Source organism: Plutella xylostella, chromosome 6 (assembly GCF_932276165.1).
Source record: "Plutella xylostella chromosome 6, ilPluXylo3.1, whole genome shotgun sequence".
Classification (NCBI taxonomy): Eukaryota; Metazoa; Arthropoda; class Insecta; order Lepidoptera; family Plutellidae; genus Plutella; species Plutella xylostella.
Window position 1 is genome coordinate 10,403,621 of NC_063986.1, and position 27,730 is coordinate 10,431,350.

At 37.3% G+C, this 27,730-nt stretch overlaps 2 protein-coding genes across 5 annotated transcripts; one reads left to right on the forward strand and one right to left on the reverse strand.

Annotated features, from left to right (window-relative positions):
- Positions 1-1,543: 1,543 nt before the first annotated feature.
- On the reverse strand, positions 1,544-8,367 carry LOC125488676. Its single transcript, XM_048621860.1, has 3 exons — positions 7,838-8,367; positions 3,533-6,479; positions 1,544-1,615 (listed from the first exon to the last, which is right to left on the reverse strand). Exons 1-3 carry the CDS (start codon positions 8,365-8,367, stop codon positions 1,544-1,546), a joined length of 3,549 nt encoding a protein of 1,182 aa, XP_048477817.1.
- On the forward strand, positions 2,189-27,405 carry LOC105383106 (transmembrane protein 135). Of its 4 annotated transcripts, none has more exons than XM_048621553.1 (10): positions 2,189-2,206; positions 17,073-17,299; positions 19,342-19,478; positions 22,512-22,638; positions 23,234-23,385; positions 24,499-24,589; positions 24,930-25,082; positions 25,515-25,655; positions 26,201-26,367; positions 26,774-27,405. In XM_048621553.1, exons 2-10 carry the CDS (start codon positions 17,141-17,143, stop codon positions 26,826-26,828), a joined length of 1,182 nt encoding a protein of 393 aa, XP_048477510.1. In that variant the 5' UTR covers positions 2,189-2,206; positions 17,073-17,140; the 3' UTR covers positions 26,829-27,405. The 4 variants fall into 4 exon arrangements, with proteins under 4 accessions (XP_048477510.1, XP_048477509.1, XP_048477507.1 ...); XM_048621552.1 differs by lacking the exon at positions 2,189-2,206 and adding an exon at positions 2,226-2,379; XM_048621550.1 differs by lacking the exon at positions 2,189-2,206 and adding an exon at positions 15,856-16,056.
- The last annotated feature ends 325 nt before the right edge of the window (positions 27,406-27,730 follow it).

A 27,730-nucleotide genomic window follows, 5' to 3' on the forward strand; every position in this document is an offset into this window, starting at 1 on the left:
GTTGAGTTCCCTCTAAAAATATAAAATAAAATACTTGAATAAATAAAATACTTAACCCGCCAGTGGTGACGTGAATTTGACTTACATCGTTGGTGACGCCGGTCTCACGCACCGGGATTTTCAAACTTTTTTTTTTTACTTAATTAACTACGCATGCTACTTAAAATTAGTTTAATTTTAAAGATAAGTATTTGTTTGACAATAAAACAAAGCATTATCATAAATCACGGCTCATTTATTAGTCCTTTTACCATGGTACTTAGAACACTTAATATTTACATAATTTTTCACCTATCATCTTAAAAATTAAAAAAATACAACAATGATGTAATTTTTTATAACTAAGTCCACCTTTTATAGTTTTATAACACTACAAACTTCATAAGAAAAAACAAAAATTCATATACTTCTACCAAAAAAATAATAATAATAATACACTAAAAGTCATTGTTTCTCCACAGCCAAACAGTCTCTGCAAGACGGCACTTCCATGGTCGTAACACATATATTTCTTACATTTTGTGACAAATATATTAAATTTTCTGTTATTTTCGCTATCCACATTCATAACATTGACAATTTTTTGAAGTTCCAGCCATCTCCGTCGTCATTTTCAAGGACATGCTGAAACTAGCTGATATTACTGTAAAAACTTATTGAAATCTATTAAGTACTTATATTTGTAACTAATACCTACAACTATCTATTAAAAATAGTTCAATCATGAAATTTACAAACACAAAACAAAAATACAGCCAAGAAAAATAAAAAAAATGTATGAAAATTATAAAAAACATCTTTAAATTTGACTTACATAGTCGGTGACCCCGGTCTCACGCACCGGGTTGGCGCCAAAACTCCGAAACCTGCGCACGAGTCACCGTCGCGGGGTGGACTAACGATGGGGGATGGGAAATGAGGCAGCTACCCGAAATCACAACAAAAATCGATGGCTAGTGAGAAAGTTATTCGACTTTTTCGAACCACCCGGTCTCACAGACATATACGTCACCACTGGCGGGTTAATGTCGTTTATGTAACTACCTACTTACCGAGAGATAAAATGCCACAGAAAAAGTTACAAACTGATAAAATTAACTATATTCTGAAAATAAGAAGTATTTGAAAAATAAAGTCATGAATTTATTGCTCGCCACCGACTTCATAAAATTAAGTCTTGGTTTAGAATCGATTTTTTTAGTGGCCACATCCGTAGTTCATTCTTGGCTTATATTCTTTGGTCCGTGAACGATTATGTCAAACTCCATTCGAGTAAAGGATGAATATTATTTTGTAAGTGCACTTTTGTAATAGTGCTAGTGCACCTATCTAAATAGGTTATCTATTTTTCTTCCAATCGACTTAATTTTATAGCAACTGCATATTACTTAGCAAGTATATAAGAAGTAGAAACAAAATAATATTTACTTTCATGCCTATAAAGAAGATTTCCCGTGAGAATTATCGTATGATTTGTTTTGTAATGACCACGGCTGTCCTCTAAACAATTTTAGACTCTGATTATTTTCTTGCTTAGTACTCTTTAGAGCGTGATATTTTTCCGGGAAATCACGAACCGAACAATAATCTCCTTTAGCACTTTAGAGTTTACTTTCTGAAAGTCAAACTAAAATATTAGTATTTTAAATTAGTTGCACCTTTTATATACAAACTGCTTTACATTCGGAAAAGTACCTTTTGTTTTGGGACAAGAACGGAGAAAAGAAACAATGTTAAGTGAAACTGAGTTTTCTTTGTACTTAATGTACAGCCATTCGAAACATAAATAAAACTTTTGTAGGTAAGTACCAATAGGATATTTTGATTATCTAGTGAAACGTTTCTTAGTAGAAAGCTTGTACTTATGCAAAATTAAACGTGGTTTAGAATGACCAACTGAGTTACTCCCTTCGGCTTCGAATATCACTGTTACAACCCGCAGTTTTCCTTCATTGCTTGTCAGTATGGCCAAGCTGCCATAGCTCCCACGCTCGTATCATAGCAACAAGTGTATTGATTCACTATCGCTTCCATTTGTAAGCTACTTGCATGAGCCAATAAGCCAAAGAGACTAATAATATAACCCCTATATCAGTATCAGCCTATCGCGCAGTTATCTAGCTCATTTGTGATTTTAGTGTTTAGTGCTACTAGGTTAGGTATCCTATATTTGGCGAGTGCTCAGTGTTCGTTATTGGACGCGTTTGTAAGTGACATCAGATATTTTAACCTTAGACTTACTAACCTTACACGCTTAATTTAGGTACGTACACCTAAATTAAGTGTGAGGTTTATAGAGCGATTAAATTGAAGATAAATGTGTGTGTTTGTCTGAAATTATAAAAACGGATGGAAGAAATTTTATGTGTTCTGTTTTAAGTAAGTGAAATTAGTATCTATACAATTTGGTATACAAAACAATTCAAATTGATACAATACATATTTTTTTTAAAATCGGTCCAGTCCTGCACGTTTAAAGCTGGGACCAAAAGAAACAGGTTTTTTTCATAACAACTATATATTAGCTAACAATGACTTTGATGTGATCTTTGACCTTTTGCTCATGACATTGACTTTAAATACTTACCAACAATGTAGTTTTAATAACAATTATGTAGGTATTTATTAAAATAAAATACAGGCATGTTAATTATCTTAAAGACAATTAAAAGAGGTATTATAAGAACTCAGCATTGAGTAACGGATGTCTGCTGGTGCTTATGTATATATTAGGTATAACAGGATAATATTATCTAAAAAAAATGTAGCCCAACATTTGCAAAATTCAAACAAATAGGTACTTAATTTTAATCATAATCTTTGTACCTACAGATTTGAATAAGTCCAAGTCAAACCACTATTTGCTGACAGAAGTAACGTTTAATTATATCAAGCACAAAGTGATTAAAACCAAAGAAATCTTAATACCGCGATGTACGGTAAGGGATAGTGACATCTGTTGGCACGTGAACTAAAACATTAACATTATATAATTATGACGAACTTAAAACTAAACATTCCGCCCACCAAGAACGCGGTGCCGTTCTTCCATTTACCGCCCACCATGAGGTCAAGGGCGGTTTACATCAATAAACCACTTGATAACATTAAAATTAACAAAATTAAAAACATAAACTTAACTTTCATTGATTGTACATAACTAGTAAACCTATGCATGATACCCAACTTAACTTGCTATCGGTAGTATGCATAATTTTGATGTTGGGCGTTTAATAAGAGATCCATTACATTTTAAGGTTACTACACGAGTTAACTGGTCTGATCCTGGATGTTTCGCAACCACTCTGCCTAATAACCACCGAGCAGGAGGAAGATTATCTTCCTTAATCAAAACAACATCTCCAAGTTTAGGTTCGGGAATGACCTTGGACCATTTGTACCTTTGCATGCAGTACACTAAATACTCATTGGACCACCTGCGCCAAAAATTTTGCACCATCCTTTGAGTTAATTGCCACCGTTTCAATGATGATATGTTACATAACTCATAATTGCGTTCAGGAACAATCACCAATGGTTCACCGACTAAAAAGTGGCCTGGTGTGAGCGGTGTGGGGTCCTGGTGATCATCAGACAATGTTGAAAGGGGTCTAGAATTCAGGCACGCCTCTATCTGAGCTAAAGTAGTAGCTAATTCTTCATAAGTCAAAGTTGAGTCACCTATCACTCGCCTTAAATGAAACTTAGTGGATTTCACTCCTGCTTCCCACAGCCCGCCAAAATTCGGTGCATGGGGAGGAATAAAATGCCATGTGACGCTATTATCACTCAACCACTCTTGAATCTCAACTGCCACTGAGGAATTTTCAGCTGAGACTAGCTTGTGGAGTTCCCTAGATGCCCCAACAAAGTTGTTACCGTTGTCGCTCCAAACATCACTGACGTGGCCGCGACGAGCCACTAGTCTCTTAAATCCAGCAATAAACCCTTCAGCTGTTAAATCGCTGATTGCTTCTAAGTGTATAGCCTTAGTTGCCATACATATGAAGACACATATATAGCCCTTGTAGGATTTATTGCCCCGACCCTTGGACATTCGAACGTTGATGGGTCCGGCAAAGTCTACTCCACTGTGTAAAAATGGTCTAGACGGTGTGACTCTGCTTTCTGGTAGTTGACCCATGTATTGAGTCTTTGTTGCTGCTGCATATCGAACACATTTGACACAATTATGAACGTGAGCTTTTACAAGTTTCTTGGCTGCTACTATCCAATATTTTGTGCGTAAATGATTCAACATAAGAGTGGGTCCTCCATGCAATGTCCTCTTGTGTGCGTCGTCTACCACTAAATTTGTGAAATGACTCTTATGAGGGAGAATAATTGGATGCTTTGCATCATGGTCAAGGCTTGCATTTTGAAGTCTGCCGCCAACCCTCATAATTCCCTTATCATCAAGGAATGGACATAAAGATTTAAGTTTTTCCATATCACATATTAGTTGAGACTGCCTAATGCATACATCTAATGCTTCATTTATTTCAGACTTTGTGAGGTGAGACCCAAATTTATGGCTTCTTTTGTACACAAGAAATCTCCTACATACTGCAACAATGCGAACTAGTCTGTGCAGTGATGAATATTTTTCCCAGAAGGACGTATCAGAAAATGTTTTGGTTTCATCTACAGTTACATGAGCCTTGATATGTCTTTCTTCTAAGTTTGTTGAAATGGATTTTGGTCTCTGGTAATTGATGGACTGATCTTTCAACCATGATGGCCCTTGAATCCACATGGGATTCTCTGAAAGTTCTCCAGGTGAACATCCTCTGGACGCTATGTCTGCTGGGTTTTGGGCTGATTGTACATGAGACCATTGTGTACTCTCTAACCTCGACAGGATATCAGACGTTCGGTTCCCGATGAACGTAGACCAGCGACTTGGGTGACTACTTAGCCAAGCTAATACAACAGTAGAATCTGTCCATCCGTGTATGTTGGCATGGTTGATTCCCAACACGCGACCCACTTCAGTAATTAATCTTGACAAGAGAACTGCTCCCATCAACTCAAGTCGAGGAATCGAAACTTGCATGGTTGGAGCAACCTTAGTTTTGGCTGTAACAAGATTGATGTGGATGTTGCCATCGGAGTCTATAATCCTAAGGTATACCACAGCGGCATATGCTATGTTAGACGCATCACAAAAGCCTTGCAACTCCATATGTACGTCGTTATTCCTAGCCCCAACCCACCTTGGGATAATTAACTTCGTAATGTCGATCAAGTTTCTTTGGTATGATAACCATTCGTTCAACAATTCTTCAGGTAGTTCCTCATCCCAATCTATGCCTGCTAGCCACAATTTTTGGATGGTGACCTTAGCAACAATAATGCAAGGCGCTGCCCACCCTAGAGGGTCAAAGAGACGAGATATGCTGGAAATCACCTTTCGTTTAGTCACAGGACCAGTATTGTCGGGAAGCTGGACGGTGTATTCAAATGCGTCAATGTCCTTGTTCCACGCTAACCCCAAGATTTTAACCACTTCGTCGGTCCTTATCTCAACCTTTCTGTCTTGAATTTCCGGTTTACCCGTCATGATTTCAGCTAACTCTTTATTGTTTGTTACCCACTTCTGAAGATCAAAACCCCCCTGTCTCAACAACTTGCTGTATTCCTTGAACATCCTTGTTCCTTCTTCTACTGTTTGACAATCAGTTAACAGATCATCCACATAGAAGTCAGATTTTGCTCCTTTCACGACTTCTATCGGGAATTGACTGCCATCATCGGTTGCAAGTTGTTGTACTGTTTTTACTGCTAAGTATGGGGCCGACGCAGTTCCGAAAGTAACTCTGACTAATTTGTAGTCTCTTATTTCTGAATCGGGATCGTCTCTCCACACAATTCGTTGGTAATCGGCATCCTTGTCTGCAACGATTACTTGCCGATACATTTTAACGATATCTGCGCACAGACAGATTGGATGCATTCGCCATCTAATGACGATGTGGCGAAGATCTTGTTGCAATCTGGGACCGATCATTAATTCAGAGTTAAGAGATACACCGTTTACACCTTTGCATGATCCATCAAATACTACTCTGACCTTGCTTGTCGTTTTATCTTCTCGTATGACTGCATGATGTGGTAAATAAGCTGAATCGTTGTTGAGATCATCATCAGCTACACGTTCCATATGTCCAAGGTCTAAATATTCTTGTATGACAGCGGAGTACCTGGCCTTAAATTCTGGGTTTTTCTTAAATCGTTGTTCGAGCAAGTGAAATCTTCTAAGAGCGATGTCCCTGGATCTTCCATGTTTGCACTGAGGATCATCGTTGCGAAATGGCAGTCTGACAATGTATCTACCCGTTGAATCTCGTTGAGTAGTTTTCTCATAAAACTCTTCACAAAGCTGTTCTTCCAGCGAAAGAATTTTGGTATCACAAGTGTCAGACTCAATCTCCCAGAATTTCTTTAGCATGTCATTGTCGTCAACTTGAGAATGCATGCTGATAATAACATTGTGATAACAATGTTTTGAAGCTTGTTTGTCATCGTCACTCTCCTGATGAGTTGGCCCAGATAAGATCCACCCTAAAGCAGTGTTTTGTGCTATTGGCGAACCGCGAGGACTCTTCATTAGTCCAGCCGTTAGAACTTGACCATAAACGTCGGCTCCAAGCAGAATATCAATTTTGTTTGGAGTGTGGTATTGAGGATCGGCCAATGGAATTTCCATTGACTCAAGCCAATCAAGCCTACCTACCTTGTCAGAAGGAAGTAAACTGGTTATTGCACTTAGAACATGCGCACGTACCTGGACTTGAAAACCTGGATCATGGCGAGACTGAATTTGTATTTCCACCATGCACTTGGAGGATAGAGTGCTTTTCTCACTGCCTACTCCTGATATGCTACTTCGTGTAGGCATCCTCCTGAGTCCAAGTAACTGGACCGCTGATTCTGTTATGAATGATGCCTGCGAACCCTGATCTAACAAGGCTCTAAGTACGTGTACCTGACCAGATCTTGTTTTTACATTGACAAGAGCGGTTGCTAACAGAACCTGATTAGATGCAATTTTCTTTGAAAAATGTGTTGATACCTTTGATGGTGTAACAGGGTTATCAAATGAATTCTTGTCGACGACTTCATCGACCCCTGTTGAATTGACTTCCACGGCAATGTGTGACTTGGACCCACTCGCTTGCGGCCCCGTAGCTGTCGTCGGGTGAAGCAAGGAGTGGTGCTTATGTTTACAGATGCGACATTTGTTATATGATCGACAGATGTTGACAGAGTGGTTACGACCCAAACAGTTGAAACAGAGACCGTTGGTTTGAACAAACTCGTTTCGAGTGCGATAATCAGTGTTGCAAAACTTCTGGCAATTACTAATTTTGTGCCCACCTTGGTCGCAGTAAGCACAAATGACATTTGCTTCATTATTTCCGTCTGACATGGTGTGCATGACTTTCGATTGTTTCGGTTTGAATTTGTTGTCTAAAAACTCAAGAGACCTAAAACGTGATGTTAAGTACTCCCGTAGTTCGTTCAAGGTTGGTAGCTCATCAGACGTACTTATTTTTACCTCCCAACCCTTACGTGATTCCGGATCCAATCTTGAACAAACTACATATATTATGAAAACATCCCAGGAGTCGGCACACCAAGGTTCTTCAAACCGTTTACTGTTTCATTTACAAGATCAAGCATGTCTTTAATTGCACTAGAGGTTTCATTTGCAACACTGGGTTGATTCATAAAACGCTTCATTAGACAGTTCACTAAGTATTTTTTGTTGTTATACCTACTATTTAGCAAGGCCCAGGACTCCTGGTAGGCTGAGGCTGTGATCGCAACGTACCTTAGTAGCTGCTCGGCCTCTCCAGAGAGATACCCTTTTAAATAGTGCATTTTTTGCACGCTGTCCAATGACTCGTTGTTATGAATCAACGATGTAAATAAATCTCTAAACGGTATCCATTCCGAATATGATCCAGAAAACACCGGTATGGAAATTTTTGGCAAGTGAACTTGAGACTCCCCCTTGGTAGTTACGTGTTTGTTTGTTTGTTCCGAAGCAGCCGATGCACTCGGCATGAAGCGGGATAGAGCTTCCTTTAATTCCGCCTTGTACATGATGTACGTTTCCTCTACCTCTGAGTACATGTCGGTTGTAAAGTATTCATGGCTATCGAGTATTTCATCGGATGCTTCAGAGAGTAATTTTGTGTGGTTGTCAGTAACAATTTTGAAATGAAATTCTAACGCCTCTAGTCTGGTTTGTAAGTATGATTCCTTGGCTAAACGGTCTTTTGGTGCCTTTTTGTAGTTTTCATACGCTTTAACAATGTTGGAAATTGAGCCAAGTTGACTTTTAATAGAAGACGACATTTTGACAGAAGTAGAATAATGTTTGAAATTTGCTAAGTCCAAAGAAAATTGTGAAAATTTTACAAGTTTTTGATTGGTTTCTCACAGAACCAAAATCGGGCATAGGTTCCCCGTCTGACCAATATTTGTTAAATTAGTCTCGCTGTCGCACTCAGCCGCGCTGCTTGTGTACGTACGGTCACTTAAAGCTTTACGAAAACAACTTTAAAAAATGTTTACTTGTGCACGTTGCAATAATACTTGTAACGATGGTGCTAAGTGTAGTGACTGTAACCAGTTCCTGGACTTTCCCTGCTCTGGGATCACAGAGGCAGGGTATAGAAGGCTTGGGGACAGGCAAAAGACGTGGCGCTGCAACACTTGTAAAACGGCTGGGAGCTCACCACGCGCTGCATCTTCCAGCCAAATCACCGAGGTGCTCAATGAAATAAGAGCTTTTAGGAGTGACTTCCTGCTTATGAAGTCTGATGTCCAGGAGACCTCCGTCGGGATACAGGCGCTGAACACCAAGTGGTCAGAAATGGAAACCCGCTTCTCTGACATGGAGGACAGACTAATACAGGTTGAGGCTAAGTTATCTTCCATACCTAAACTTCAAAAACAACTGGATGTGGCGAATGACGAAATCAATACTTTAAAAAGTGAGAACAACAATCGAGACCAATATTCCAGGATGAATAATTTGGAGATCTCAGGTGTGCCATACTACAAGGGGGAAAATCTATTCTCAATTTTTAAAAGTATCTGCCTAAAAATCGGAATAGAAATGTCTGATTCCGACATTGATACGATTCATCGAGTTCGTAGGTTTGACTCCGGTACGACGGTCGGTGACAATTCTACGGGTACCCGTAACCGCGCGCCGGCGATCATTGTGCGCTTCACGCGGCGCATGCGCAAAGACGAGGTGCTGTCGGGCGTGCGCGCGCGCCGCGGCCTCTCCACCGCCGACCTCGGGCTGCCCGGCGCTCCCGCCAACCTGTACATCGGGGACCATCTCACGCCGACAAATAAACAGCTGTTAAAACAAGCTCGGGAACTTAAAGCGAGTCTTAATTATTCCTTCCTGTGGATTCGCGACTGTAAAATTCTTATGCGTAAAAATGATAAGTCTAGAATAGTGCGTATTGCTAATGAGGCCGATCTACTTAAGCTAAAATGACTTATCCTATTTATCTCTTACTTATTTGTAACGATTGTAATAAGGTCATTAAACGTTAGTCAACACTATTTTTTGTGCCCTTGTAATAATATTATGTACTTGTGTTATAATTCTACCGGTAAACAAGCCTGTCTTGCGTTAACGATGAATCTTATGGTTATTAGCGTAAAGTTGATAATTGATAAATCACTTTTCATTAAGCTATACTTGGTATTTCTTCTATGTAATATAAAATTCGAACTTAATGCATTACTTTTAAGGTGCAAATTAAACTATGTTAGTCATAAATATGAATTTAACTCTTACAGCTATTATTATTTGTTGGTATTTCGCTTGCTTGTTATTGTAACTTCGGATGAGTTGCTTGTTTGCTTACCTACCATACTGATACTTCGCTTTCATATCTATCAGATACAAATAACTACACTTATTAAATGCAATTTTATGGTAGCATTGGATATTTTTTTGTATGAGAGGCCAAATTCTGGGCAGGAACAATATAGGTCTTTATTACCCATGAATAAAAAAAATGAGCAATCCCAATAATTTAACTTTTTACTATCAGAATGTGCAAGGCATGCGAACCAAATCTGAAGCATTTTTGTCGAGTGTTTTGCTTACTGATTATGACGTAATATGCTTAACTGAATCTTGGCTAACAGCTGACTATAGCGATTCTGAATATTTCTTCAATAAGTATAATGTTTTTAGACGTGATAGGTCATCGGCCGGGGGCGGTGCGCGGCGCGGGGGGGGCACGGTGCTGGCGCTGCGCCGCGACCTGCGCGTGCGCCGCCGGGACGAGTGGTGCGCGCCGGACCTGGAGGAGCTGTGGCTGAGCGTGGACCTGGGCGCCGCCACAACCGCCGCCGCCCGCCCTACGCGCCCTAACTCCGCTTCCGCACATTCCTCTTTATTAACAAAACAGTTAAATATTGTATGCGCTTATTTTCCACATAGCAAAAATCATTTAATTTCTTTACAAAAATTCTTTGGTAACGTTTCAGACTTAATGCTTAAATACCCTGATGATCTGTTTCTTGTGGTTGGGGATTTCAATATCACTTATGCTTCGTGGATTCCGTCGGATGACACTAAAGAACTGTCTCTTATCACTAACAATAATAATTTAGCGATTACTTTAGCAGAATTTATGGGTTTTACTAATCTTAAGCAATATAACTCGTGCAAAAATATCAATGGCCGGATTCTAGATCTAGTATTGACTAATCTAAGTTGTGACTTAAAACAGTGTGAGGACCCTATAATACCTGAAAATGTTCATCATAAGTCGCTCGAATTCACTATCTCTCTTCCCTCTCTCACTTTTCTAAAGAATGCAAAGAAGAATAAGATGCTATATCACGCCGCTGACTTTGAAAGTATAAAAACAGAAATTAAATCCATTAACTTGAATAGTCTGTCTAGTATGAACGTGGATCAAGCTGTCTCATATTTTTACTCGGTGCTTAATGCAGCCTTCCAAAAATATATTCCTGTGAAGAAGGTAAACTCTTCAAGTAACTTCTATCCTAGGTGGTACTCAGGGCCTCTCATTAAAGTCATTAAAGAAAAACGAAAATTTCATACAAGATGGAAATTATATAAAAATCCTTTGGATTATGATACTTTTAAAATGTTAAGAAATAGAGAAAAAAAAATGGAAAAACTTTGCTATAAATCATACGTAGAATTTGCTGAAGAAAACATAAATAAAAACCCTAAACTGTTTTGGAACTTCGTAAAATCTAAATTCCCCATAAATGACATCCCAGATGAAATGCATTATAACCATATATCTTCGTCTGACGGAGAAACTATATGTAACTTTTTCAACGATTATTTTCATTCAGTTTTTGAACCAGATAACAGTGGTCATGTTGACGAACTGAATGAAATTCCAACAGATTGTCCCATAGAAATATCTTCAATAAATATAAGTACAGAGCTCGTTCGAAAACATTTAAAGTCTGTTGATCTAAGTAAAGGTCCTGGTCATGACTCAGTGCATCCAATTGTGTTATATAAATGTGCTGATGAGTTGGCTTCCCCTATAAAAACTATTTTTATAAAATCAATTGCAGAAGGTTCTTTTCCATTGATTTGGAAAAGAGCTATAGTAACGCCTATACCAAAGGGGGGTGATAAACATAACGTTAAAGAGTATCGTCCCATTTCAAAGTTGTGCCTTATTGGTAAAATATTTGAAAAATTGTGTCACACGAATTAATAAAAACCATATCACCACATATCTCACCAAACCAGCACGGATTCTTTCGAGGCCGAAGCGTAAATACTAATTTAATTACTTATACAGATTTTATCCTTAATGCTCTCGATGCTGGTTGCCAGGTGGATGCCGTGTATACCGATTTTTCTAAAGCTTTCGATAAAATAAATCATAAAATTCTTCTTAAAAAATTATTAAAGATCGGTATACACGGAAATCTGTTTCGGTGGATATCGTCTTATATTAGCAATAGGAGCCAAGCGGTATCGTTGAAAGGATATATTTCCAGGACTCTTACCATTGAATCGGGAGTCCCGCAGGGATCCCATTTGGGCCCATTCCTATTCAGTTTATTTATAAATGATATTGATAACTTTTTGCACAACTCACTTCATCTTTTGTATGCAGATGATACTAAAATTTATAAAGCTATACTTTCATTAGAAGACTGCAACCAATTACAATCTGATCTCGACTCTTTTCTAGACTACTGTAATCAAAACCATTTACATTTAAATCCCGACAAATGTTATTCAATCACCTTTTCACGTAAACATAATCCTATATTGTACGATTATCATTTTTCTGACAGAATATTAAAACGAGTTAACCAAATAAGGGATCTCGGCGTGACTCTCGATTCTAAATTACATTTTAATATTCACATTGACAACATTGTTCTAAGAGCATATAGGAGTCTTGGATTTATTCTTAGAGTATCAAAACCGTTCAATCGTGCTTCTACACTTATAACGCTGTATAACTCATACGTCAGAAGCATTTTGGAGTTTGCCAGCGTGGTATGGAATCCCCAGTACAGGATTCACATTGATAGATTAGAAAAAATACAAAACAAATTTTTAAAATCATTAGACTACCGATTAGGTAACTGGTTTCAAGACTACAAAATCTCAGCTGAGCGACACAATATAATTTCCCTTGAAATCAGACGATCTTACTTAGATTCAATTGTCTTATATAAATTAATAAACAACCATGTAGATTCAATTCCATTACTAAACAAAGTAGAATTTAAAGTACCACGAATCGCTTCTCGTACAAAATTTATCTTTTTTTCAAGCTGTTGCAGCACTAATTATGCAAAAAATACTTTTTTTAGACGAACTGCAGATAATTACAACAAGCACCTCACTGATGTTGACATTTTTGATTTATCCTTAAGCCAATACAAAAAAGAAGTTTTAGAAAGATTTAAAAAAATGTGATAAGTTTCGTTAAACATAATACCTATATATTATTATAATATAGCTACCTATATTTACTAAATTTATTGTTAACCTTAAACTAAACTAAACTGTATTATTATTCTTTAAGTGTAAACGTAGCTATGTACCTAGTGTGAATTAATGTAATATTAGTGTATCTTTTTATGGAACTCCAGGTCTATTTACAAAAATGTTTGTTAAATTATTAGTAAGTGACTGTTTGTTTCCTGAATAAAATAAATAAAATAAAAAAAATAAAATAAATTATTCTAAGTTCTAACTAAATTTTAATAATTATTCTAACTACTGTCTATGAGAGAAAGAACTGGAGAGAACGTTACAGAACCAAAGACAAATTATTCTTTTTTTCTTAATGTCCATACTGACACTTAACTGACACTGACACACTGGCACTTCAATAATTATTCTGAGAATGACACTGACATGACACTGACACTTGGGGGGGGGTTTACTCAAACTGATACTGTCAAAATGTACTCACAGTTGGTTCACTTAGATTACCGGCTTCTGTGATCCACTCCCTTGCTCGTCCTGTTGCCGCTGCGTGGCAGATGGGGTGACGCAGCTCGCGGCGCCACTGCTGTCATCCGCCACGGTGCACCCAGGAGCTCTGCCGATGCTGGAGCTGTCCGCGCTGCACTGGCTGCTCTCGCTGGCTGACGCTCTGGCCAACCACCCGAAGCACCTTCAGGGAATCCTTGTTCCCCGATACTTGCGTCGGACCAAAAATTTGACTTTCTGATACCGCAATCCGGCTAACGAAGGACCATGAATAAGTCCAAGTCAAACCACTATTTGCTGACAGAAGTAACGTTTAATTATATCAAGCACAAAGTGATTAAAACCAAAGAAATCTTAATACCGCGATGTACGGTAAGGGATAGTGACATCTGTTGGCACGTGAACTAAAACATTAACATTATATAATTATGACGAACTTAAAACTAAACAAGATTAATTAAGGATTAAAATTATCATAATCATTTAAGTACAAAAAGAATATGTAGGCAATTGATCATCAATCATAATTATTGTTAGATAAATGATGTGTTTACACCATCGTCAGGATCATACACCTACTCTACAGGGGAAAACTTCTTCAATGACAAACCCGAGGAAAAGGCCCGTTTTTCTTTCATGAAAGTGTTCACATGTGAAACACGTGCGCTCCAGGTATCTGCACCCGCTATAGAGGGTTACTCTATATAAATAAAAAAACACGCACTCACGCCTTGTACTAATGTAAGTACTCCCTTGCGAAGTAGGCAGAGGTGCATTGCTGCACCCACTTTTCGCCAGAGTGTTATGTTAGTCCTAATGTAATAGGGGGCGGGCCTATTGCCATTTAACGGGCACATCCAATACCCGAGAACAAATATCTGTGTTTAAACAAATATCTGCCCCAGCTGGGAATCGAACCCGGGACCATCGGCTCAGTAGTCAGAGTCACTAACCACTACGCCATTCGGTCGTCGCTATAGAGGGTTACTCTATATAAATAAAAAACGAACGAACGAGAGTTTGTCGTGCAATCGTCACGTTTAATACCGCGACATAGAGTCATGGCTCGCGCAGCAGCGCTGCGAAACTTCGTTTTTCATCATAATAATATAGAGTGCCCCCTTACAGTTGCAAGTTCAGTGTGAACGAGTATACTTAGAAAATTGACTCATTTTAGCGTTCCGAGTTCAAAAACATTACCATAACAGAGATGGTAATACTGATGACATTGTTTGAAAACACAGTGCTTAGTAGTCTTTCTGAAAGACACTGTAAATGACTGAATAATCATGTATTTGCATAACAAATGTTTGTGTTCAAGTTCATTGACTGTTTCGATTATGCACTAAAATGTCCCAAAAGTTCATTCTTCTATGTATGTTATATTATACCCCCGGAATAAAATAAATAAATAAATATAGGGCATTTCTATGACTTCTAAAACTCTTGCAGTAGGTTTATATTATAACATCAGCATATGCCTCTCCCAAGGAGCGCTACAACTCTGTTTTCTGCCTTCCACATATATAGTTAATTCTAATTAAATTCTATAAGATGTTATGTGTACATATTAGGTTATGTTACTTTTGTATGCAAACATAAATTTTAGTTATTAAGGGTTTAGACACTTGTCTCCTTACCTTCAGGGTTGACTGGAAGAGATCGCGTTTAGGCGATAAGTCCGCCGTTGTATACTAGGTAGTTAAGTTTATTTCTCTTCATCTTTTATTGTAACTAAGTATGTATTTTGTATACAATAAAGTGTTAAAATAAATAAAATATATAGCCACCGAACTACAGCTACCGTACCATCACAGACACATTAGCAATTATCAAATACATAAGCAGCGTCGCTCGCCTGTCAGATCCATACAAGTTACGTCAGATTTGACAAGCGAGCGAAGCTCCTAAAGGATTGTTAATGTTCGGTGGTGGTAACCCCATCATACCTATAAAATCAATGAATCTCATAGAAACCAACAGTTAAATTGCTAGTGTTGCGACACGTCGTCGCCTGCTGCAACCTTATGTCGTCGGCTGTTGCCGGCGGCCAATTGGTACCTTTATTTAACTTCAGCGATAATAATCAACAATATTTTAATGCTAACTAGATGGAAGGCCAGTGCAAAAGAATCGTCTCGAGAATTAACTTATTTATTGTAAGTAGTTAGTTTACAAGATTTTTGATTTCATTTCATGGTATCATTAGGTTTTACCTACATAAAATGGTTTGACAGCAAACAAGGTTCGGTCAGTTTTTTGCTTTGTTTTTGTAAGCCACCATCTTGTTCGTATATTGTTAATCTAAGCCTGCAACAATCAGAATAATGATAAGTACCTACCATCCATAGACAGCGAGCTCCCAGTCATAGAGTACACATCGCTATATGCGCACGGGCAGCGCGCGTATTTCTAGATTTCTATTGTTTTTTTTCTCGTATGCGCAAAGTTTACTCGTATTAAAGTCCAGTGGAACGAAGTGATATGAACCGGTTCTAGTGATCGTGCATTTGTTTACAATGAAGTGACGTTTGGGATTTTTATTGCAGGTATAATATTTTGTTGTTAACAATATTAATGATGTTAGATATTGCTTTAGAAATTAATAACATAATTGCCCTCCCATTTGTTTTAATTAATAATAAAGACACTCTTAGTTTTGACTGATTTTTCGGCTAAATACCTAATAGTACGATAGATTTCCCATAGGACGTTCTTCTATATGAACATTAAGAGATAAATATAAGTCATTGATCCTCGTTATAATAATTATGTAGCAATTTATATTTACAAACTTCTCCCGCGAGCTTGTAGGTATGATCTGTGTGAGTACCACTGCAAAGTTTTATTGAATTCCGTTCAGTAGTTTTTTCCTGAAATAGTAACAAAATATTGTAAACACACTCACAAACTTTCTTCTTTATGATATAAGATTGATAAAGGAATCAGCACAACAGGTGGCCTTATCGCTTAAATCGATACTGACATTTAATTGATATTCTCTATCATGAATCAATTTGTTTTATTGTGTGTGTGGCGCACCAATTGATATGGCCCAATTTGTATACCTCTTGTAAGTACACTGTTAGGAATCAATAGAAAACCAAAGAGCGAACTAATTATACTAAATTGATAATGTTGCAAAATATAATTACTTTAATTACAAGATATTATAGGTACCTAGATTATCTTCTCAGCATATCCCAAATTATTATCATCACAGTGATTTTTTATCATTACCATCATCCAATAACGTTAATGCCCGATTCTTTCGCGTGTGGAGACGGACCATAACTCTTTCTCATATACATAATTATATTATTAATATTATAAAGCAACTTTGTGTCTTACTAACTGTCTTAGCTTAGCTTACCTTACCGTAGCTTACCGGTCAAGTGGGCAAGACCTAGGACATCCACTATTATAACTATTATTCAATACCAACTCGTATTCTCCACTCGATAGTTCATCTACCCCTACCATTATTAGTGTTTTGGTAAATATGAACATTGTACAGTCTAAAATTATTTATGTATACACTTACCTACTCATTATTTATTTTCAGACTGACAGCGCAGGACCGTAATTAGATCGCCATATATGTAGAAAATTAAATAGAAAAACTTAGACAAAATGGCGGAGGTCAGCAAACACATGTTCGAGCAAGCCTGCTCCGGCCTGGAGTGTCACTACATGATGCACCCCTGGAACGAGAGCTGCCTGAAGGCTATACCGCACACCGCTAAAGCCTCCCTCATTGGAAGTGCCAAATTCTACTCTGTTATCTATTTGGTAAGTTCTATTTTGGATAACATACAAAATGCCCATACCCATCTGACAACCAAAATTGACAGATTCTGAACGGTTCATCAACAGTCGATTGACCCGCGATTAAGTGACGTATCGTTCTATTTGCTGGACAATCCATTTAGTGCCAATTTCACCATTCTCTGTTAGAGCATAACCAGGGAGTAATGTAATGTAATACTTTTGACACATCTGTCATGAATTTTATATGGAGATGACGTTTAATTTATAAATCAATCCCTGTCGGTTAGATAACCGAGAATGGTGAAATTGGTAGTATCTGAGATAACAAACTGAATTTTCCTTAATTTCGTTCATTCAGTATCGAATTAAAGTTCGAGCTGCAAGACTCTATAAGACTCTCTCGAGTGGAATCTTAGTACACAAGTGGGAACAAGTGGGACAGTAACAATGCTACTCAGAGGGGTCAGATTTATCTGCCCCAGTCTGTACGTAACCCTTTTTTCAGCCTAGTTAGTCTACCTTCTAATGACGTATCATTCACCGTATATTTATTTTCACTAAGCACTTGAACAAATTATAGATAATCCGGCAGTTTAGCTGTTATCGCCATCACAATTTTAGAATAAACAAGAGATTAAAAGATAATTGACCAGTACTGTAGTAAATAACATCACCGTAAACTGACTTTCGAGACTGTGAATTCTAATAGTCGTTGTAAAAACATAGCTAACAAGTAATGTACACACACACATTCGTAAGTGAAAATTCGGGCGAGGTCATTTCCGCTCATAAATGAATGGTATTACTCCAAAGTGCGTGCGATGCAAGCGGTGTGCTAATGACTAGGCCGAGTGATGGAACAACACTTACCAGTAATGAATGCACGTGTAATGATGTACAGGCAACTAAAGAGATAAGTTTCCACTCCCAGTGCAAATAGTTTAATTTAGCGTTACTGACGCGTAAATGGTAGCGTAAATAAATTTATTTGAAACTCTACTGGCGAGTAATAGGTGTCATGAAAAATTAAAACTGCGTTCGGGTTGCCGGATGGGGATACTTTTTTTTCTTTCGCTGACTGTACCTACTTATAAACAATAGTATAGTGTTATATCTACCACTAATATGACGCATTAACAGCACATTAGCAGAGAACAAGAAATATTATCTGGATTGTCTGAATATTGCTACATTGTATTTGGAATTATGCGTACCGTTTTATTTTAATTTTAAGACCTCGTGATATAATATACTTACCTAATTATTTTATGAATACTTAAGTACTTTATTTTTAGATAATGCAATTATACTTCGGTACCATAATGTTAAAGCTTATTTTCACATCGTATAATATATGTCACATTTTAAATAGTATTCACCTTTCTACACTATTCGCCTTCAATACCAAAGCACAGTAGACGTCCAATTACTTTTTAAATTAAAATAGAAATGAATTTAAACGTCGAGCGTCACCATGCATAAAGTATATTGACTATGTTTTGTTTTGTCACTTGAATATCGTTTTAATTAAAACATTGTTTTTGTCCACGTATAATTCCATAGTCAGTTTGACGAATGGTTTTTGTCACAAAACGTATGAACAAAGGCTCTGAAAATTGGAGTACCTACATTGTTCAATAGTGGAAGTGTTTTCAACCGAATTTGATTAAAATTGTAGCTTAGTAATAACATTTGTGTACTGTATATCTTTACATACATTCGCGAGCTAAAAAAAAGTTCCACTTTCAAAATTTCGACTCTAAATGGCCTTATTTGAATACAATATTAATTTACGTTTTTGGTTTGCTTACTTCAATATTGCAGACGGCATTTTCCGTTTAGGAGTAGGCAATTTTTTGTTTTTCTCACTGGAACTTTTTCATTGCTCCTGACAAAAAGTTTTGCATCGCGCGCACTCGCATCGCGCAGCCTCAAGAGCGAGCACGACGGAGTACTTTTGTCACGTGTTAAATGCGCCCCGCCGAGCTAGCCCTTTTGAGCTGGGCACTACATTTTCTAAATTCAATTCATATTATTATTTTAAAACCTTCTTTACACTCCAGGCCCAAATAGCGATGAGAGGCGCCAAGATGCTGCGCAGCAAGGAGGAGTGGTTCCGGATGGGCGAGTACTACGCGCGGTCCACGGCGCTGGGCTTCCTGGTCTGCGGCTCCGCGCCCGTGCTGGGCTGTGTACTGAGGTACGGTACGTGGAACTTAAGATTTAGTATTGTTAGGTTTCAATGAAGGATCGCTTCATAAATCTTCTTGCGGAGTCCATGTTTTTTGTATGGTTATATGGTTTGGGAAGTGAAAAGTAAAGGCGAATTAACCCTTAATTACACTTGTATGATTCCCTGGGACTCATATATTTTGTAAGCGTGGGTTACTCAAATAAAACATATTTTTTTCAAAAAAATATGTAATAATGTTATTCAGTACTTATTAATGCACTAGAAAAAAGCAACGAAACTGGACAGACTTCTGAGATACTCTCCAAAATCAAAGAAACTAATTTTATGAGCCTAAAAAAACAGAGGTATTTTAAAGGGTTCCGCTCATCTGGCATAATCTTTATTGACCAAAACTCATTTCGCATAACTCGTATGGTCTAAACATTTTTGTCCGAACCATCACTTTGCCAAGACTTATGTGGCATAAGGCTCGTTTCGTCTAAAACTCTTTAGGCACAATCTTTAAACACCTAAGTTTCGTTTGCTCAAATTTATATTCGTCTAAACCTATGTATAATCTTGTTTCTCCTAATGTTATCTTAATAAATAATATATTAAGTATGTAGTAAATGTACAAATTGTGGTTTTCCTCTCCTACATCCCGAAAATCACGATTTGTATGATCAAAAAATCGAAAGTTAACGACCAATATAATTATCACAAACTCCATGAGATCGAAACCTAAAAATAGATGCGACGACGAGCAAAGCGAGGAGGAGCGTGTTAGGTGCACATGTTCATCAAAACCAAAGCGGAGCGCAGCGAAGCGGAGCGGAGCGTTTTCCAAACAGCGGAAACAATACAAGGCACCAGTTTGCGCTATGTAGGGAGACGCTCCGTCAAAGTTAAAGCCAAACGAATATTATTACTTTGTATAAACCTATGCCATAGCATTATTAGGCTATTCAAGATTTGGCCATACCATTATTAGGCTAAACAATGTTATGCGAAATAACTTTTTACTAAACGAGATTTATGCCATACGATTTTCGGCGTAACGAGACTTTGACCAAACGTTACTATGCAATACGAAATTAGGCAAAAAAATCTTATGCCAAAAAAGGTAGAACCATTTTAAAACCTCTACAAAAATATCAAATATTCGTAACAAATATATGTTTTTACGTTTTTTTGACTCTTAAAGACATACAAACTAAAAATAAAAAAACAAAAATGTATGCTCTAATACAAAAATAAAAAACGTGCAACGTGTTTTGCCACTGCCTACAGGCAACGTCAGCATACCTTTTTTGAGCAGGCCAAACATATGGGTTTTGTACATTTGGTACATAGAAATGCAGTTTATATTCTCTTTTTGTAATGGAACAGACAGCAGTACTTTCTTTCATTACATATCTTCAGATTAAGGGTGGCTCGCATCTTCAGGGATGTCTTTTTTCATGATAGATGAAATCGAGCAGCGAACTTTGTGTGGCAGACGAGTTATGTGCAGGCGTGTCCTTAGATTCATTAACGTTAACTTGTATTCGATTCATTTTGCCAATCCATAAAATATATCATATTAGCATATAAATTTCAAATTCAAATTCAAATTCAAATGGTTTAATCGACGTAAAATTTTACAATTATTTGTCGATAGTCATCTACCACCATTTCACAAAGGCCCCGTCATTGAGAAGGAAAGAAATGGCGAAAGAAACTCCTCGAGCATCTTTTCAACTTTTTCCTTATAATCTATTACAATTTTTACTTATATCTAGTACCTACAATTTTACTTTAGTACCTATATCCATTTCATTTTTTCAATAGCCTTAGCTGAGGTGGACAAGACCACGCGTTTTTGTCGTTTAAATAATCATTTATACTATAGTAAGCTTTACTACATAATGTAGCTTTAACATAATTCTTAAATTTTTGCTCAGTAAGGTTTATTGCTTCATTTGATAATTTATTATAAAAACGTATACAGTTCCCCATGAATGATGTGTTTGTTTTCGAAAGTCTGAGTGTGGGGAAAAGCAACTTATTTTTGTTTCTGGTCTCAATACCGTGAGTGGCTCCTACTTTACTAAATGAATTTAAGTTTTTACGAACATACATAATATTTTTAAAAAAATATGATTTATATCAATAATAACGACAAATAAGCAACATTCGAAAATGGAATTTAATAAAATAAATATAGCATAATTCACTTGTATGAGTCCGTGGGACTCACTTGACGCAATAACTCACTAAATACGCATCGCCGGCGCACGTCCTCTCGCCACCGCGGAGCCCGTGTCCCTTTAGGAAGGTACTGAGACGTAGGGGAAACTAGCCGCTCAAAAGTTACAATTATTGAATTTTGAAAATTTGATGTGAGTCCCAGGGACTCAGGAAGTGAATTAAGGGTTAAATAGGGCTGGAGTATCACCACCTAGAGACGCTCTACCTTTGCGCCATATTATAATCTTGTTAACTTTTTACTGCTCGATAAGTAAGATAATTTTGCAAATATGTAAGATGCCACGATGCCACTTCACCGAGATGGCGTGGCGGGTTGGTTCGGACTATTTTAGCGCTCCGTTTAAATTGACTCTAAGATCGCTGTTAGGAACTTAGAACTACGCGGACTCAGGTGTACTCTCGTTATGAATATGAATGAATTGAACATGATTACAGCTATCCAATCAATCATGAGGTCTATTTTAAAGGTCTATTTTGACGGTCGAATGGCGTAGTGGTTAGTGGCCCTGACTGCTATGCCGAAGGTCCCGGGTTCGATTCCCGGCTGGGGCAGATATTTGTTTAAAGACAAATATTTGTACTCGGGTCTTGGGTGTTGATATTTATATTTAATATGTATCTATCTATGTATTTGTGTAGATATATCAGCTGTCCGATACCCATAACACAGGCTCTGCCTAGCTTGGGGTCGGATGGCCATGTGTGAAGATGTCCCCACATAAAAAAAAAAAAAAAAAAAAAAAAAAAAAAAAAAAAAAGCGAAATTTTTCACCAGGTCGTTTGCTAAACTGACTTTAATTTTAATTTCAGGAGACTAACCGGCGACAGGTTCGGCTATTACACATACTTGCTGGTCCCGAACATGATCAACGGGCTCTCGATCTACCTGGAGCCCCCGCACCGCAGGGGGCTCGTCATCAACTTGTTCTGTAACTTGGTAAGTAACGCTGGTTAAACAATTTTAATCACCGGTTAAAAAGTCGGTTATTCTTGGTTTCCGTAACAACACTGTTGGATATTTAATTCACTTAACTTAATATCACTTCCCGGAACTATTTAGTTGAGTTAACATTTGTAGTTGGGATTTATACCATAAACTTCACTTTGGATGTGATCGATGTAGGTATTTAAATTACAATTTGTGCTAATTATTTTGATCAGCTGATAACTTTATAGCTGTTCCCCACGGGAGGGTAGACACGAAAAAACGTAGGTAGTAAGTAAAAATAAATATCATACCTGTTTCATAATATTTGTTTTTGAGTTTTTTTTTTTGTATATTGGTATTTTTCTAACAATTAAATTCAATTACCGATGCACTTACTGTAAAGCGGCACATATCCGGGTTTGATTCTCATCCCATAAAAAATCGTTTAAAAACAGATAGTTTTTCGGCTCCTGTACGTATGTGTGTAATAACGGGATACTCGCAATATCAGAATGAGTAGAATCTTCTATACTAGTAGTACATGATTTTAAGTATAATAATATTCATAATTATAGCCATGTTTAGTTTATTTTTGTCCTTGCAGATGATTGAATACTGGCTCAGAACATTAGAAAAGGCAGGCTACTTAGTAATGAATAAATCTAAACAAACGTTTTTGTTCATGATCGGTAGTGCTGCTCTGTTCTATCTAATGCGGCTAGAAGGAGACAAAGAACATAGGACACCTTTATTTTGGTAAGTACATCTCAATGTTATCAAAACTAAAAAAGACAGTTGGTTTCAAGCCGTGTAAAAATACTTACTTCTTTCTTATAACGTATTTGTAGAAAAAGGAATAAATAGTTAGCCAAATTACTATGAGCTGGGTTACCCAAATACCTAGCTATTAGTATTTCTGAACTTCTAACACAAGAAATGGCTTCGGTAATACCGTTGAAGTCGAAGCACTTGTGAGAATTTCTATACAAAGAATACCTACTGAATCAGAATGCTGCGTCCGTTGAGTACGATGTAAGATGCCGAAAAGTGCATGCTTACCTGTAAACTACGCTAATAGACACGTTTATACCGATATACACTAACATGCTACGACAATGATTAGCTTCATGATACGGTGCAACAAGCGTGTTATATTGTTGATACATGGACAGATAGATACACTGGGTTGTTGACACTGTCATTTCCTTGTCTGATAGTGCGGTGACTAATGACTAATGACCTAGATAGTGTTGACCTGGGTTCCAACTTGCTAAATGCATCGACCACGTCTTACGGTTAGTGGTCAAATTTATTAAAAGTGCTTTTACATAATAGATCTGAATCTGAAGTCTTGATTGCTGAAAATGAATAAACAATTGCAAGCGAAAATTCGCATTCTGTATATGAATCAAGAAGAATAAAATTGTTTGGGAACATGGGTTAACAAAAAAATCATTGAGGCTGTCTGTCTGCCTCTATTGTTGTTAAAGGCGGAATTGCAATCAAGATTATTTTTTAAAATACATAGTTAAGCATTAAGTAGGTTTTAAGACCTTGAAGTTCTTTAAATTATTGCTATTAATTTAGCATGATGACATTACGCATAATATTTTGTGAGATTCTGCATAAACTGGAATTATAAAAAAATATGTATTGTTTCGTGTGACTTGTGGCGTTTTTCCGGTTGGCAACTACACTTACGAGCAAATTAACAGTTTCACTTACAAAATGCTGACACCAAATAGCCCCAATTATTCTAAACATTTTATTAATTATAATTTTTTTATATACTATATCATTAACCGGACTAAATAAAAAAAAAACTAAACTTTTTTAAACATAGCGTGATCAAAAATCTTTGCATTACAGGTTATTCACACCAGAAAAGGTTAAACGGAAAACTGAAGACTCCAAAGGTGCATGTCCACACAAAGGTCCCTGTAATAAGCACATATTGAAGGTAAATTGTCGAAAAAAGGGCCTAGAAAATTATTGCTATATTATCAGGTGATTCTTCAGAAATTGTGACACATAAATTATTTCACATTGTACGAGTATGTAGTCTGTTTTGAAATTTTGATGTGTTAGTTTAGATTACGATTATTTGTTGAGATTTATGACCAATTTGTCTTCTTTTAACTTAAAAGTTTAGTACGAGGTACTTGGTATGAAGTAGCGTAGCTCCCAGCGGCGTTGCTGTTACATATTTAATAGCGTTTTAATGAAAATAATTTATCCTTACATTCGTCTGAAAAACGCAAAATGACTTTAGTTTTACATTTCGTTCCTAACCATTCCAGGGTTTCACGAAGCTCTTCGGCGCTGGAGCGGCGATAACCCTGGCCAGGCTGGTGCTCCCGAGGCTACGGCACCCGGCCCGGGCCTTCGCCTCCATCAGGCCACACCACTTCAAGATGGCCATGTTCTTCGGAAGCTATATCGGTATTTACAGAGTACGATAGTTTTTTGAGTTTTTTTTTTAAGTACTTACTTAAATCCACGATAATTTTGTTTGAGCATCGATTGAAATTTAAAGCTATAATTATAATTTAAGCACAGGAATATTATGTTTAAGGGTGATTTATGTTACACTGAACCAAACGGTATTTAGAATTAACCCCTGCGCCACCCACACACCCCTACCGGCTAAAGAGTACCACATTTTCAAACCTATACTAATAGAAGACATACCCTTATCTTCTATTGTTTCTAGATTCTTGAGTATTTGGTTAATTGATTTTCAGGTAGGTACTTAAAACATTGCAGTTGCATTTTATAAACATGATCTCATCAACACAATCTAACAGTCACGCCCTTTTCGCCTCTTGCTGCACACTGGTATATTGCCCTCGCAATAATCCCAACTGGCACACTATCCATTGCAGGCTATCATCTGCTACCTGTGCCGTAGACGAGGCTACGACTCGGCACTGTACGCGCTGCCAGCCGGGTACGTCGCCGGACTCGCGTTCTACTTCAACCCTAGTGTTGGGTTCTCCATTGCTGCTGTCACTGCTGCAGCCAAGGTTGGTAAACATAAAGACCTATTTAATTTTATAAAAATGAGATAACGTACCTAAAATAATAGTCGTAGTAATGGAAAAGCTTTCTGGAAGGTATGGCTATATTAACAGTAGACCAAGTCACGTCTTAAACAAAAACAAAACTCTATAAAAATTAGGTTCTAGAGCGAATCATAAAGTGATACCTACTTACATGTCAGAGAATTATTAACGTCGTCGGTAAAAACATAATAATGTCTTGTCCTTTATATGGGGCAGAAGACATCTACAGTGACTCTCAGTAAATTTGAGCTTCAAGTTTAATCTCGCTCCAAGACCACCCATTTATCATATCTTCATCGTTTCGTGTACTATGCTCATGTTCGCACACGGGTAAACCCATACTAGGCCATCGTTGTGGACTAGACTACCTTAATTGGAAGGAGACTCGTGCCCCAGCAGTGGTGATGGGTTATGGCCATAGCATAGTCTTAATATTAATATTAGTTAGACTAGTTAATGATTAACCTTCAAACCATCGATGTTCTAATTCCACATCTCCCTTCCAGTTGTACTCCACAATCCTGTACGAGAAGCGTCTGCTGCCAGCCTCGGTGCCTCTCCCCGAGCTGCTGTACTGCGCGTGCCAGGGGACGCTGTTCCACGCGCGCTTCATGCACCCGGATGTTTGTCCCAAGTATACGTTTAACTTGATGAAGAGCGTCAGCAATGGCTGGTAAGTATACAGTGTGTCCCGCAAGTTAACGTAATCCCGTTAGAAGGTCATACAAATCGTCATTCAAAGCATTTTTGTTTTTGGGAAAATTTTACAATTCGTGGATATTTTTTATTGTTTTGGTTCTGTTACTTTATACTATGGTGCTGTATTTTTTCGCGAAGTTTGCAATTTTCCCAAAAACAAAGAATTATTTGAATGACCTGTATATTCTCTTATTCTTAAAAATCTCTAAACAAGCCGAAACAACAGTTGATAGCCTTTTGTAGCTAAATCCTACTGTAAAGCCACAAAATGTGGATGCATTACATGAGGTATTTGTCAAAGCTAAACATCTGCGTCCGTCTAGATCTAGATAATTTTGAAACGAAGGTAGTTTCTAATAAATGTTTATTATTTGTTTCAGTACGGAGCTGCTGTATGCTAATATGTTGGAAGCATTAAAGAAGACAGCGTTTTAAGGGACAATCCTGTTACAATAACATTATAAACGAGCAAGTCATCTATTAGGTCACGAAAAAACTGTATATTTCTGAAATTTGGCATGTAACTAGCTGCTGAAACATGAAAAAAATGGATTAGCACATAGTACAGTGCCACAAACTTATCTGTTCCGGTGAGAGCTCACGTAAATGTCTAATATTTCGTCATTCTTAAATATGTAAGTCCCGTAATGGTAATTTACGATTGCGGATTTAATAAGCCCATCTAATCTATATCGATACATAATTTATTAGTAAATAATGAGATATGGACCAATTTAGTCATCTCTCATCGGAACAGATAAGTTTGTCGCACTGTAGGTACTTTTTAGAAAAAAAACTTACAGGAAAAGCTTGTTACTAATCCAAATTAACGTCAAGCTATATTTAACGTAGACAACTTGATTTTGTATTAAGTATTAAATACGGTAGTAACAAAAAATATAATTACTAAAGGTTCCTGTAATTTATTAGTTTGTAGGTAGGTAATTGGTATTCCTGTTATTTATTAGTTGGATTGTTGGTAAAGATAATAAAATTATTATAATGTAAATAAGTATCAATTATTGTGCTCCGAAAATACTGTGTATAATGTGCCTGTTTTATAATGAATAAGTATGAGATGCAATTTTATATACATATGTATACAGGGTGTTGCAAAAAGGGTATATCAAGCCGAAACCAGCATGTGCAGCATGTTATATCTAAGCCCGGGAAAGAAGTCAGAATCTCAAAATACGTTACCGTTTTTGAGTAATTAACGTCCAAAGTTTTACTCGAAAACTGGGTACCAACAACCCTATCGTGACACAGTGACCTACATATCAACGAGTATCAACGACCTTATAAAATCACGTACCTATGGAAACCGATCCGTTCAT